Genomic DNA, 12025 nt, shown 5'->3' with positions numbered 1-12025 from the left:
GAAAATTCTTGACTTGGCACATTATTTCATAAGATTATGTAGGAGCTGAGACAGTAGACCAGAGTTAAGTTCTCTTGTCTCCAAAGCTCTTCAATCTAGTATTCAGGGCTTAAAAAAACCAAACCAAACCCCACAAAAAACAATGCAAAAATTAATTAGAAAACAGTTCCTTAAATAGTTGGCTCCAGCAAAGAGGATTCAGCTTAAGTTAATTAGCAAGAATTAATATTGTCATTAATTAGGATAATGCTGGATAGTCTTGTTACCCATATTAGTAAGTAGTAATTATGGGTTTTAAAATTATTTCAGGTGGATCTGTTTTGTTGTAAGAATTAAGGTCTGAAAGGGACAGGAATTTCAGAAGGCTTCTTGGAGCCTTCTGCTTTAAAATGTCTCATGTCTGGCTTTCTGGGACGATTTCATACTGTATAATGCAATTTCTGACTGAGGATAGTCTGATAGCCCTATGTATCCTCACCAGCCAGTAGTTTGCCTCTTCTAGGACTCAGCTCTCCAGCCAAATAATTTTTAATCCTACTTCTGTCAGGGACTGAGTTGTCAGGGCAGTTTCCAAAGCCAAATAAGGTTTCATCCAGATTCTTGTCCTGCTTAGCACAGCTCTATTAGTGTAGTAATTGGATTTTTCAGTTCTCATTATTCTTTTGAGGATACATCAGAAGCAACTTCCTCGAAACAACCTAAACATCATTTGTGTGTCTTGAGGCTTTTTTAGGTCCTCTTCAGGGTGCTTATCTTAAAGAGAAATGAAAAGTGAACAGAATGGCTTTTTAAGCAATCATTGTTTTGAGAGAAACCATTTGCAAGTCACAATACGGAATTATTCCTCCATGCATGTCCTTGTCTGTGGGCTGGCAAATGACTCTGCTGCCCTGTAAGGCATACTGTAAAGAGATAAACTCCTGCCCAAGGTTTCCCTTTCATTTCAGGGGGCAAGGTTGGGGGTGTGGTTTATAGCATGCTTTCCTGGGATGTTGTAGACCCCTCTATATACACTTCACTAGCTTTGCTGACCACTGACAGACAGAAGCAGCTACTGTGGTCCCACAGATTATTGGTTTACTTAATGTAAGTGGCATTCAGTAAAATTTTGTCTTTGTAAACAAGCTCCAGATAGGTATTCTTTGTTTCTTTATTCTCTTATGTGACCTAATAGTACTTTGGCCTAATTTAAATGTCAGTGTTTCCTTTAGATGGAAGAATCTATCTGGATGATTCTTTGTTTCTTGCATAAGAGTTCATGTCTTTACTGACACTTAAAGCAAGGGAAGGAGATAGAAACTTCTTTGTCTGCTTTTAAGTATGTGTGATGTCACAGACCCGCATACAAGAAACCACGACACTGAACTTTGTCCTTGAAAGAGTTTCAAAGATAAGTAGTAGCTGTCAAGTATCTGCTGTGAAACAACCTGCTTTGGACTAAGGTTTTATCTTTACCAAGACTTCTAAAAGTGTTACAATTTGCCAAAGATTGGATTTCATTGGGAGTTTATCACCTTGTTTGAAGCTTTTCTTGAGAACAAGTTTGTCATATTCCTGTTCTGATTCCTGCTAGAGTTCAGCTTTGATTTGAAATACCAGTTTTAGAGAACTTAAGTATCAGAGGATAGTCTTGCTCCATCAGAAGCTTCCAAGTACAGTTCTAAAAGTAAAGATGAATACTCAGGCATTTATCTTTACAGTGATTCCATAACAAGAAAACCAAAAGATACTTGTGATGGTGAGTATAAGGTGCTGAAGTAGAGTTGACTTTTGCAAGCTAGCCGAAGATTTTCTGAAAAATACAACCTCATGTAGACAAAAAGTGCACATGTGTATCTATTGTGTTTCCAAAAAAGCATGCTTCAGTGCAGTTCTTAATTGTCTCATGTACTATGGATTTTTCATATGTGTCTTAAATTCATTTCTCCATTATTATTTCAGAAATCGAGAATGGTGATTATAAAACAGGTAGAAGTAGCCACTACTTAATAAATGCTTTGAAGACTTGCCCTACTTTAACTAAAGAATTACGAGTTGTTTTGGAGCAAACCCTGGAGGAGAAGCTGAAACACTTGGGAATTAAACCAGTAAGAATATTTTGAGTTATTTATAAGAGGGGTAATCTTTGTCCCACATTTTTGCTATTCTCTTTTACTCTCGTACCACAACCTCAAACCTATAAAATCACAGACCATGTTTCCATGTGTTATAAAGAGGTGTAACTCATTAACCTGAGGATGTCCATCAAATTATATCTGTGGAGGATATGGCTACAATTGTGAACATTGTTTGTTACTGTGCTCAGTATCAACTTCTGTGATTTTCCTACAAGCTTTGTGATATTTGAAGTATGAAAGAATGCAGATAATTGTAATATAAAAATCCCAGAAATGATAGCCCCTGTGTTTACAATACCATTTCTTCAGGGTGTTCGTGGTATCTCGAACGATCACTTGACTCAAATCCTGCGTGCTGTTGAATCTACCAGAGAGTGCAAACGGAGGCAGGACCCCGATGTTCACCGCATTCGAGAGCACCTTGAACGCCAAGTTAGCTTTAGGGTTGAAGAGAAATCATCATCTTGTAATAGACCTGTTTCCTGGCCTCAGCTTCCTTCAGAAGGTTGAAATGGCTTTGTTGTTTTTTTTTTGTTCTCCTAACATTTTATAACTGCTATTCAAGGTTTTGTTTAGCAACATTCCATATCTCCTATTATTTTTCATGTAAATATTCTACAGTGTCCTTTAAAAGGTTCTTGGCATTGTGTATGACTGCAGAAGCCTTAGCTCCTATATTGTCTCCTATACATGGTGACTCTCAACTGCTTTGAAGAAAAAAAAAACTTGTTCTCTTCTTTTTTGGTAAAACTATAATCTGCAGCAGAGATATCTTTAATTTTGGAAATTAATTACAAAAGATACCAGACATTGTTTCCAATAATGAGATAGATAACTTCTCTTGTAGATAAGCAGAAGTTCAGAAAGTTAGGCATTTCCTCATCTGCCTTGCCACGGTCTTCAACAGCTGTTCGCCCAGCTGAGCAAAGAGCAGCCATCACTGAGAATATGTCTACACCAAAGTAAGAGATGCTGTTCTCCTAGATGCTATTCCCATAGTCCTATGGGTTTTCATGATTCATGTGAACATTTCCTGCTAATATTGTAAGAATTAAGCAAAGAATTCATGTTACTTCTATATGAGCTTTCTGTTTATTTCACTGTCAGACTTGAAATAACTTGTCTTGTTATTTCTAGATCTAAGAAGCTTCTTGGAAATCAAGTTTCCAGAAAGACATCTAGCACCATGTATGTTTTGTTCCCGTGTTTTGGTAACTGAATATTCACATGCTATTATTAACCTAAAATTGAAAATGCTTTCTGGACTGCATACTTCATATTTGGTTTTAAAGTATCATTCCATTTATAATCTCTGAAAGATACCATGTTCTCCTTTCAGCCGATGTAAACTAGAGTAGGACATTCAATAAAAAGCAGGTGGTATCACTTCCTTTAGTTTCATTCTGAGATGTTTTTTCTGGCACTGTTGAAAGTCTTTAAAGACTTTGGTGATCTGATTTTTCAGTTTATTAATACTTTCTTACTGTGACCAAAATTAAACACAATAGTCCAGACTCCACTCAAATCAGGTACATTACTTTCTAATTTCCTAGATTGTCATCTAACAAACTTTCTGAATTGCAGATTCCTTGACCTTGAACTTTGCTCTCTCTGATAATCCATGAAAGCCTATCCTTGTTTGCTTGGCAAGACTTGTTCTATATTGACTTCTATATTGTTATATATTGTTATGTATTTTTATGTGTATATAGATATATATATGGTTTATCTACTTGGTAAGTATTGATTGTTTTGTAAAGATAGTGTTGTATAGGTGGAAATAGTCATATATCTAGATATATGACTATGTTTGGTGATAACTTATAGAATTTATTTAGCAGCATGATTTTTTTTTTAATTTTTTTTTTTAGTAGCGTTATGGACAGTTAGAATATGTGTTGGACTAGATGACCTTTGGAGGTCCCTTCCAACCCAAACCATTTTATGATTCTATGTATTTGTTGCAAAAAAAAAAAAGTCATGTTATTGAAAAGGAAAATAAAAGGAATATTAAGGATACACATAGCAGTGCAGTCACTGAAACCCAGTAAGGTCTTTGGTTGCTTGTGTTTCTGTTTAGAACTCCACCATTCAGTTCAGAGGAAGAACTAGATGAAAATGATACTGAACAGTCTTATACACCGCCAGAATTATCACAAAAGCAGTCAAAACCATCAAGCAGCAAAGTCAGTGCTGTTCAGAAGGCTTCTAGCAAAAGCAATGTGGTTGGGATGGAGGAAAGCAAAACTAAGGAAGCTGGAACAACTGCGAGAACTTCAAAAGGTTTTTTTTCACTGCTTTTGTGTATGCATGTTACAGATGTGCATGATTTTGCATTTCCTGATAATATTTCTATGTTAGAAAACATAATGAAGGCAGACCATCTGGTCTGGAGTGTCCACATACTTGTGTGTGCTTTATGTTCTTGTTGCTGCATTTATATTAATATAGTACCTAGAGACATCAGTTCAGGTTAGATGTGTATTGTAGAAAAAGAGAGAATCTCTGCCTCAAAGAAACTTTTTTTTCTTAATTTTAAGATTTTTAAAGGGCTTATAGTAAAGCTCCTTGCTTGTGAATGGAAGCTGTAAATATAGTTTTTTATGAACTTTAGGAACAGTTATTCAAAAACTGACTGAACAAGTTGGAAAGAGTCTTTCTAACCATGGAAATAAGGACAAACCAGCTGGAGGGATTCCTGTTGCACAGGCATTTATCAAGAAAGAAGAGGTGAAAGAATTGAAGGTATCCCTTTTAATTGTCATTATTTCATTAAGTAATTGAACTCTTTCTTGGTGTGTGTATATATACACATATGTGTGTATATATATATATGTGTGTATATATATATACACACACAAATACCCTTTTTTTAATGCTGAAATCATTTGATGCAGTGAAGAACTTAATTCTCAAAAACAGTTGTGGTTTTGGGTACATCTGCACTGGTATACATAAAAGTGCACTGGTATACATAAAAGTGCTACCAGGGGAGCTGTGGCAAATGACCTCTTCATCCACACTGTTTACTAGCTTCTACCATGACTGGGTTTGGATCCCTACAGCTAGCCCAGTGTTTGGGGTATAATTGGTATCATTTTTATTCCTCGTTCTAGCAGCATAGAGAGATCCCTTGCTTTCCTAGTATCTTGTTTTGGTGAAGTTAAAAATTAATTTGTTTACCTAATACTTTAAAATATTTTTATTTCTAGAGCTTTATCTGTATGGAACTCCTAAATACATCTTAATGAGGGAACAAATTCCATTTCGTAGTATGGTCTTTGTTCTGCTGCATCTGTTTGCCATCATACACTGTTTTCAGACTGCACCAGATCTGTCACTGGTATCTGTCCATTGGAAATGGCCTATGCTCACCATCAGAATACTTACATGGCTTATTCAGGATCCTGATGTCCCAGTCTTCCCCTCAGTTTAGAGTGTGGTGCTTAGTAAGTCACTTTGATGCAGACTGATCTTTATCTGAACAATTTTCGAAAGGAATAAAATGTATTCTAAGTTGGAATACTTCCCTGCAGAGAAGGACTTGGGAGTACTGGTGGATGAAAAATTGGACATGAGCCAGCAATGTGCACTTGCAGCCCACCAACCAAATCATATTCTGGGCTGTGGCAAAAGAAATGTGTCCAGCAGGTTGAGGGAGGTGATTCCACCCCTCTACTCTCCTCTGGTGAGACTCTACCTAGTGTACTGCATCCAGCTCTGGAGTCCATAGCACAAGAACTACATGAACCTGCTGGAGCATGTCCAGAGGAAGGCTACAAAAATTATCAGAGAGCTGGAACAGGTCTCCTATGAAGAAAGACTGAGAGAGTTTTGGTTGTTTAGCTTAGAGGAGGCTCCAGGGAGACCTTACTGCGGCATTTCAAGATATAAAGGAGTCCTATGAGAAAGATGGAGAAAGACATTTTACTAAGGCCTGTAGTGACAGAACAAGAGGTGATAATTTTAATCTGAAAGAGGCTGGGTTTAGATTGCGTATAAGGAGGAAGTTTCTTAATACAGAGGTGGGGAGACACTGGAACAGATTTCTCAGAGAAGTTGTGGATACCACACCATTAGAAGTGTTCAAGATCAGATTGGATGATGCTTTGAGCAACTTGTTGTCCCTGCCCAGGGCAGAGGGACTGAACTAGATGATCTCAAAAGGTATCTTCCAAACAAAACCATTCCATAATTCCATGAAAAATATTTCTGCTTTAATTAATTTAGAATACATCATGTCCCTAATGTGTGAACACAGCAGCATGTTCCTGTATGGACATGAGTTTGAAATGAGTTTATGAGCCCAAGGCAGGCACTGCTACTTTGTTTCTGGAATCCTTAGAGAACAACACACCATTACATATTCTTTGCTAATTATACATAAATGTGCATATATTCCTGTCCACATTTGTATGTTTAAGTGTAGATTTATAGTTCAGGTTTGCCTTCAGGGATTTTCAAGGGTGCCCAAAGACATAAGCACAGGTTGCCATTTTGGTTTCTCTGAAAATCAGAGATGGTTTCTCTGAAAATCCCAATTTTTTTTTTATTATCTTATGTACTAATAACTCAAATACTTATAGCTGCTAATGGTCATCCTCAAAACTTGGAATACCATAAAACCTTTATAAGGTGTCCCATTGTCCATTTGGAGGCCTGTGGCCAGTGGTGTTCCCCAGGGATCAGTACTGGGCTCAGTTGTGTTCAATATTGTCATCAATAACCTAGATGTTGGGATTGAGTGTACCTTCAGCAGGTTTGCAGATTATACAGAACTAGGGAGGGGGTGACTGACACCCTGTCAGGCTGTGCAGCCATCCAACAAGATCCAGACAGGCTGGAGAGCTGGGTGCAGGCAAACCTTATGAAGTTCAATAAGGACAAGTGCAGGGTCCTGCGCCTGGGGAGGAATAACATGACCACCAGTACAGACTAGGGGTCATACTGCTGGAAAACAGCTCCATGGAGAAGGACCTTGGAGTCCTGGTGGACTGTAAGTCATTCCCACGGGACACCAATGTACCCTCATGGCTACAAAGGGCAAGAGTATCCTGGGGTGCATTAAGAAGAATGTGGCCAGCAGATCTAGGGAGGTTCTCCTCTTCTTCTGCTCTGCCCTGGTGAGATCACACCTGCAATACTGTATCCAGTTTCGGGCTCTCGAATTCAAGAGAGACAGGGATGTGCTGGAGAGAGTCCAATGGAGAGCTACGAGGATAATTGTGGGACTTGAACATCTCTCCTATGAAGAAAGACTGAGAAACCTGGGGCTGTTTAGTCTTGAGAAGAGAAGGCTGAGAGGAGATCTTAATCAACATCTATAAATAATCTGAGGGACGGGTGTCAAGATGAAGATGCCAGTCTCTGGTGGTGCCCAGTGATAGGACAAGGAACAACATGTATACGCTGGAACATAGGAGGTTCCACTTCAACATTAGGAGAAACTTCCTTACCATGAGGATGACAGAGCACTGGAACATGCTGCCAAGAGAGGTTTTCTGGATGTGTTCCTGTGTGGCTGGCCCTCGGTAATCCTGCTTGAGCAGGGGGGTTGAACTAAACCATCTCTATAGGTCTCTTCCAACCCCTAACATTCTGTGATTGTCCTTTGTTTTATAAAAGTCGTGTTTCACCAAAGTTACTTCAGAAACATTTTACAGAAAATTAGCTCTCTGCTTACTTGACGCTGTATTACCTGAATTCACTGGCACCAGTTGTTGTATGTGTGATGGTATTGCTGTGGAGTAAGCCAGTGAGTTACTGAAGCTGCTTAGCAGTTTTGATGGTGCAGTGTATTTACACATGATCAAAAACTGAATTCTATTTGAAGTTGACATTTTTCTCTCTACTTTGTACTTTACCAAATCAGTTTGAGTGAATGTTTGAGGAAACTCTTCCTCCAGCATGTCTCAAGATACATGACTCTGACTTTCCCATTACCACACCCTCCAAACACAGATACTTTAAAACAGCAAGATGTTGAGTCTTGGTATGTTAATAATACACCACACGGAGCAGATCTGTCAGGATTTGAGAAACAGTTTGCAATGTTAAAGCTGAATTATGTTGCAAGGTAGAGCATTACTGCAGTCTCTTCACTTCTTTTGAGACACATAGTTGTTGATTGTTCCCTGTATGTACATACCTTACATTGTTTCCAAATAGCATCTCAAGCTTTCTTCTGTGCAACAGAAGCACCTTCTGCATCTTACTGTAATATGGAGAGACTCCAGTGTCACATGGTTTTAGCTTTGTGAGGAAACCATCTTTTGCTTTCCATGGTTAAGCTCTCTTGTAACAATGGCTTGATTCCTTTGAATCACATCTGATTGTCCAGTAGGGAAATGCTGTAGCTCTTCTTTCAAAAGCTGAATGAAGATATTTCATTCTTAGGCAGATGTGGTAAGAAAAAACATGGATTCTCTGCCTTCAGGTTCATCTCATTTTGCAAACTTATTATGCAGATCTGTAACTGAATTAAAAATATGCTCGAGCATGCTGATAGTCTTAAGAGGGACAGATGTTTGAACTTTTAGCACAATACAGGGGTTTTTAACTTCCATTATTTAATTCTGTCTTCAAATAAATCAGGTTTAAATTGAAAAGGCCTTTATTGCAACATTAAATTTTTTGAGTGTGAATGCAGAATGCTTATGTAGCAAACTAAGCTGCAACTTGCACAGCAACACATCATGTCTTTCTTCCATGTAAGCAGTGTACATTGTCATGCAGAAGGACTTTCCATCTCATTGATTCCTAGGAAAAGACATTCCTTTTCTGAGTTAGGCATGTAACAAATATCTGAAAACATCCATTTCTGCCAGTTACAGAACTGGCAGAACTTGTAACTTTAGCAGTTCCTGATTTAAAAAAACCCACACTAGCTTTGGAGCTGTAATGGTGAGTTAATGTAATTTAGGTCATTGATTATGTGCATTTTACAACTGCAGTGAGAAATGTCACAAAGGCCATGCACCCGTGCATTTTTCTTCAGCAGTTTCACTTTGCTGAGTTTATGGAAGATCTCAGCACAACTTGGACAGAGAAGGGAAAAATGGGTGTTTTGTCTTCTCCCTGTTAGTTTGCAGATGCTGGTGAAGATGATTGGGATATATCATCAATAGAAGAAGACTTCTTAGTGATGAAAGATGATAGAGGTCAGAAGGCAGTGACAGTTCCAAAAAATGAGTCAAATGCTGCTTCTGTGGTACATGCATGGAGTCTTCCAAAGACAAGTGTACCAAAGGAGGAAGGTAAGATATTCATGCTTTTACATTACAGCTGTTAAGTGACTTGACACATTTAGAGGAGAAATAAGTGTGGTGTATTACACATTGTAATTCAGTAGATGGTATTTTGTAAGAAAAGAACAAGTAAGAAAAACTCTGCTTGGTTTTATGTTCTGCAAATACCCTATGGTATTTGAAGTACAAACTTACACATGCACAACACCTAAATCTACAGTGATGCAAATAAACTTAAATTGGAAATTTTAAAACATTAGGCTTCAGCCTCATCTTAAAAAAAAATTAATTATTTGCTTCCAACTGAGCTGGTCTGGCAATTTTATGTCGGGAGAAATTTTCAACCCACCACACCAGGATATTTTTTAATACCTTTCCAAATTTAAGGGAAGGAGGAAATTTTCTTACTTTGCCTAGAGAATAGTAATATGATTTGAGGTTCATTCAAAATGTCTAAGTGACCTACCAAGCTGAGATAAATATTTCAACTGCTGGTAAAGAGATGACTTCAATCTTACATAGAATTAATACAGCAGTTTCTAGCCATAACATTTCAATATACGTAAAAGGTTGAAGCTGTGTCAATTATTTAAAGATACTTCAGGCTATTTTTAAAGGGAAAATAATGCTGACACTGACTGCTTGTACTGTGCAGTGTATTCTTTGAGAGAAACAGCCTTTGTGTTAGCTACACTTGTAATTTCCTCACTGGGTGAAATTCTGGACTTCCTCAAGTCCACAGCTGTTTGCTCACATAATGTGTGATTTTTTTTTTAGCTCATAGGTCGATACAAAGTAATAAAATTAAAAACTAAAATAGTACTAATAATGTTGTTTTGTTATTTTAACAGGCATTCATGAAGCTGATAATACAAGCACGTTAAAAAGCAGTTTAGTCACTGTAACAGAGTGGAGTGATTCTTCAGATGTATAATTGTTGCATTCCTGGTGGAAGGCATAAGTTCTCTTGGGGTTGGAAATGTAACTAGAAACGTCAAATGTATCCTATCCATTTCTTATATTGGTCATACAATAACAAGGAATCCTGTTTACAAAGCTTATGTCTTTCAGTCTTGTCTTTGAAACATATTTCATACATGTCAGTCTTGTCTTTGAAACATGAATATTCATACACTCATTACTGGCCATGTCTATGTAGAAACTGAGAGTTAATTTCTTCTTTCTTACAGATTAAGTGGTGAAATTATCTTTGATTTCTCTGAAGTGTGCACTTGCAGCCCAGAAAGCCAATTGTATCCTGAGCTGCATTAAGAGAAGATCTTTTTGTGGCCTTTTGGTATCTTGAGGCCTACAAGAAAGCTGGTGAAAGACTTTTCAGGATGTCGAGTAGTGATAGGACTGGGGGGAATGGAGCAAAAACAAAAGTGGGTAGATTCAGACTGAATGTTAGGAAGAAATTCTTCACCACAAGGCTGGTGAAACACTGGAAAAGGTTGTCCAGGGAGGTGGTGGAAGCCCCATCCCTGGAGGTTTTTAAGGCCAGGCTGCATGTGGCTCTGAGCAACCTGATCTAGTGTGAGGTGTCCCTGCCCATGGCAGGGGTTTTGGAACTAGATGATCCTTGAGGTCTCTTCCAACCCTGACAATTCTGTGATTCTATGAAGTGAAGCTTTTGCCTCTAATGTTTACATAAATGATTGAAACTTGTCTTGCAAGAACCAATGAACCAATTTCTGTTAACCAGTGAACAGAATTTACTGCAGAGTATTATTTTATAAATTTTTTAAATTCATGTTTTCTTGTATTTTATCATAAACTTTATATAAAATTGTAAACATCTCAAAGAAAGTATTTCCATGACTTAAAATGTTATGTTTCTAACATGGTTTACAATAAACACCAAATGAAAAGAAAAAGAATACCTCAGCTATGAAACTAATTATTATTAAATGCCCCTTACTTTAGGAAGCTATTCTTTTGGTTATGGAGTTTTGGTGGGTTTTTTTGGTTTTAGTTTTGTTTTGTTCGTTTGCTTGTATTAGAATTGAGACTTAATATAAAAGCACAGAAATTGGGAAAAAAATTAAAACATCAAGCTTCAGTGAGAAAAGCACTGACCTGCTATTGCAGAAGTACTTTCATATTTCTGTTTTGTCCGTATTGGCTACCTTCCTAAAAACCACAACAGCTTTTTGACTAAATATTAAACTGAAGTAAAATTGGAAGAACCCTGAATGGCTTTGTAATTGTGATATATTTTAGACAGGGTCAGATACAAAACCTTTTCTATCATATTGTGCCATTATTAAATAGGACTACTAATTTTTTATGTACACCTTTGTCCCAAAATAACCAATGCATTTATACTCCAAGGGTCCATCAGTTCAAGCCTTGAGACAGACTTGAATTTATGTCTGGTTTTAGGGACTCAGTCTAGAATGCAGTTTGTAGTTCATTCATAATCTCTCATCTCATTTATTGACTCATTGTACAAATATTCCCTCAAAAATCCATAACATTTCTAATAGGTTAAGAAAAGGTTATTACCTGAATTTTTTAACTGTTGTAACTAACTCAGGGTTATCTAAAATTGTGCTGTTAAGTATTACCTGCTTTTATGTGGTCAGCCCTTCAGAAATGTCAGTGTCAGAGCAGGCCAACTGGGGTTCCCTGGGGATTTCTCTTCCTAACCCGGTGGCT

The 12025-nt window shown here is 37.5% G+C and overlaps 1 protein-coding gene across 1 annotated transcript in view; it reads left to right on the top strand.

Annotated features, from left to right (window-relative positions):
* DZIP1 (DAZ interacting zinc finger protein 1) overlaps positions 1–10298 on the top strand; it is a 33866-nt gene extending 23568 nt beyond the window's left edge. Inside the window, exons 13-20 of the mRNA XM_054380697.1 lie at positions 1942–2087; positions 2427–2622; positions 2965–3079; positions 3255–3305; positions 4198–4400; positions 4732–4862; positions 9202–9373; positions 10216–10298. Of these exons, the coding sequence (XP_054236672.1) occupies positions 1942–2087; positions 2427–2622; positions 2965–3079; positions 3255–3305; positions 4198–4400; positions 4732–4862; positions 9202–9373; positions 10216–10298 (1097 nt within the window). The remainder of the gene's footprint in view (positions 1–1941; positions 2088–2426; positions 2623–2964; positions 3080–3254; positions 3306–4197; positions 4401–4731; positions 4863–9201; positions 9374–10215) is intronic.
* Positions 10299–12025: the final 1727 nt, after the last annotated feature.

The sequence above is a fragment of the Indicator indicator genome, chromosome 1 (genome assembly GCF_027791375.1).
Source record: "Indicator indicator isolate 239-I01 chromosome 1, UM_Iind_1.1, whole genome shotgun sequence".
NCBI classification, from domain to species: domain Eukaryota; kingdom Metazoa; phylum Chordata; class Aves; order Piciformes; family Indicatoridae; genus Indicator; species Indicator indicator.
The sequence above is the reverse complement of the archived record's forward strand: the minus strand, read 5'-3'. Positions and strand labels throughout refer to the sequence as shown.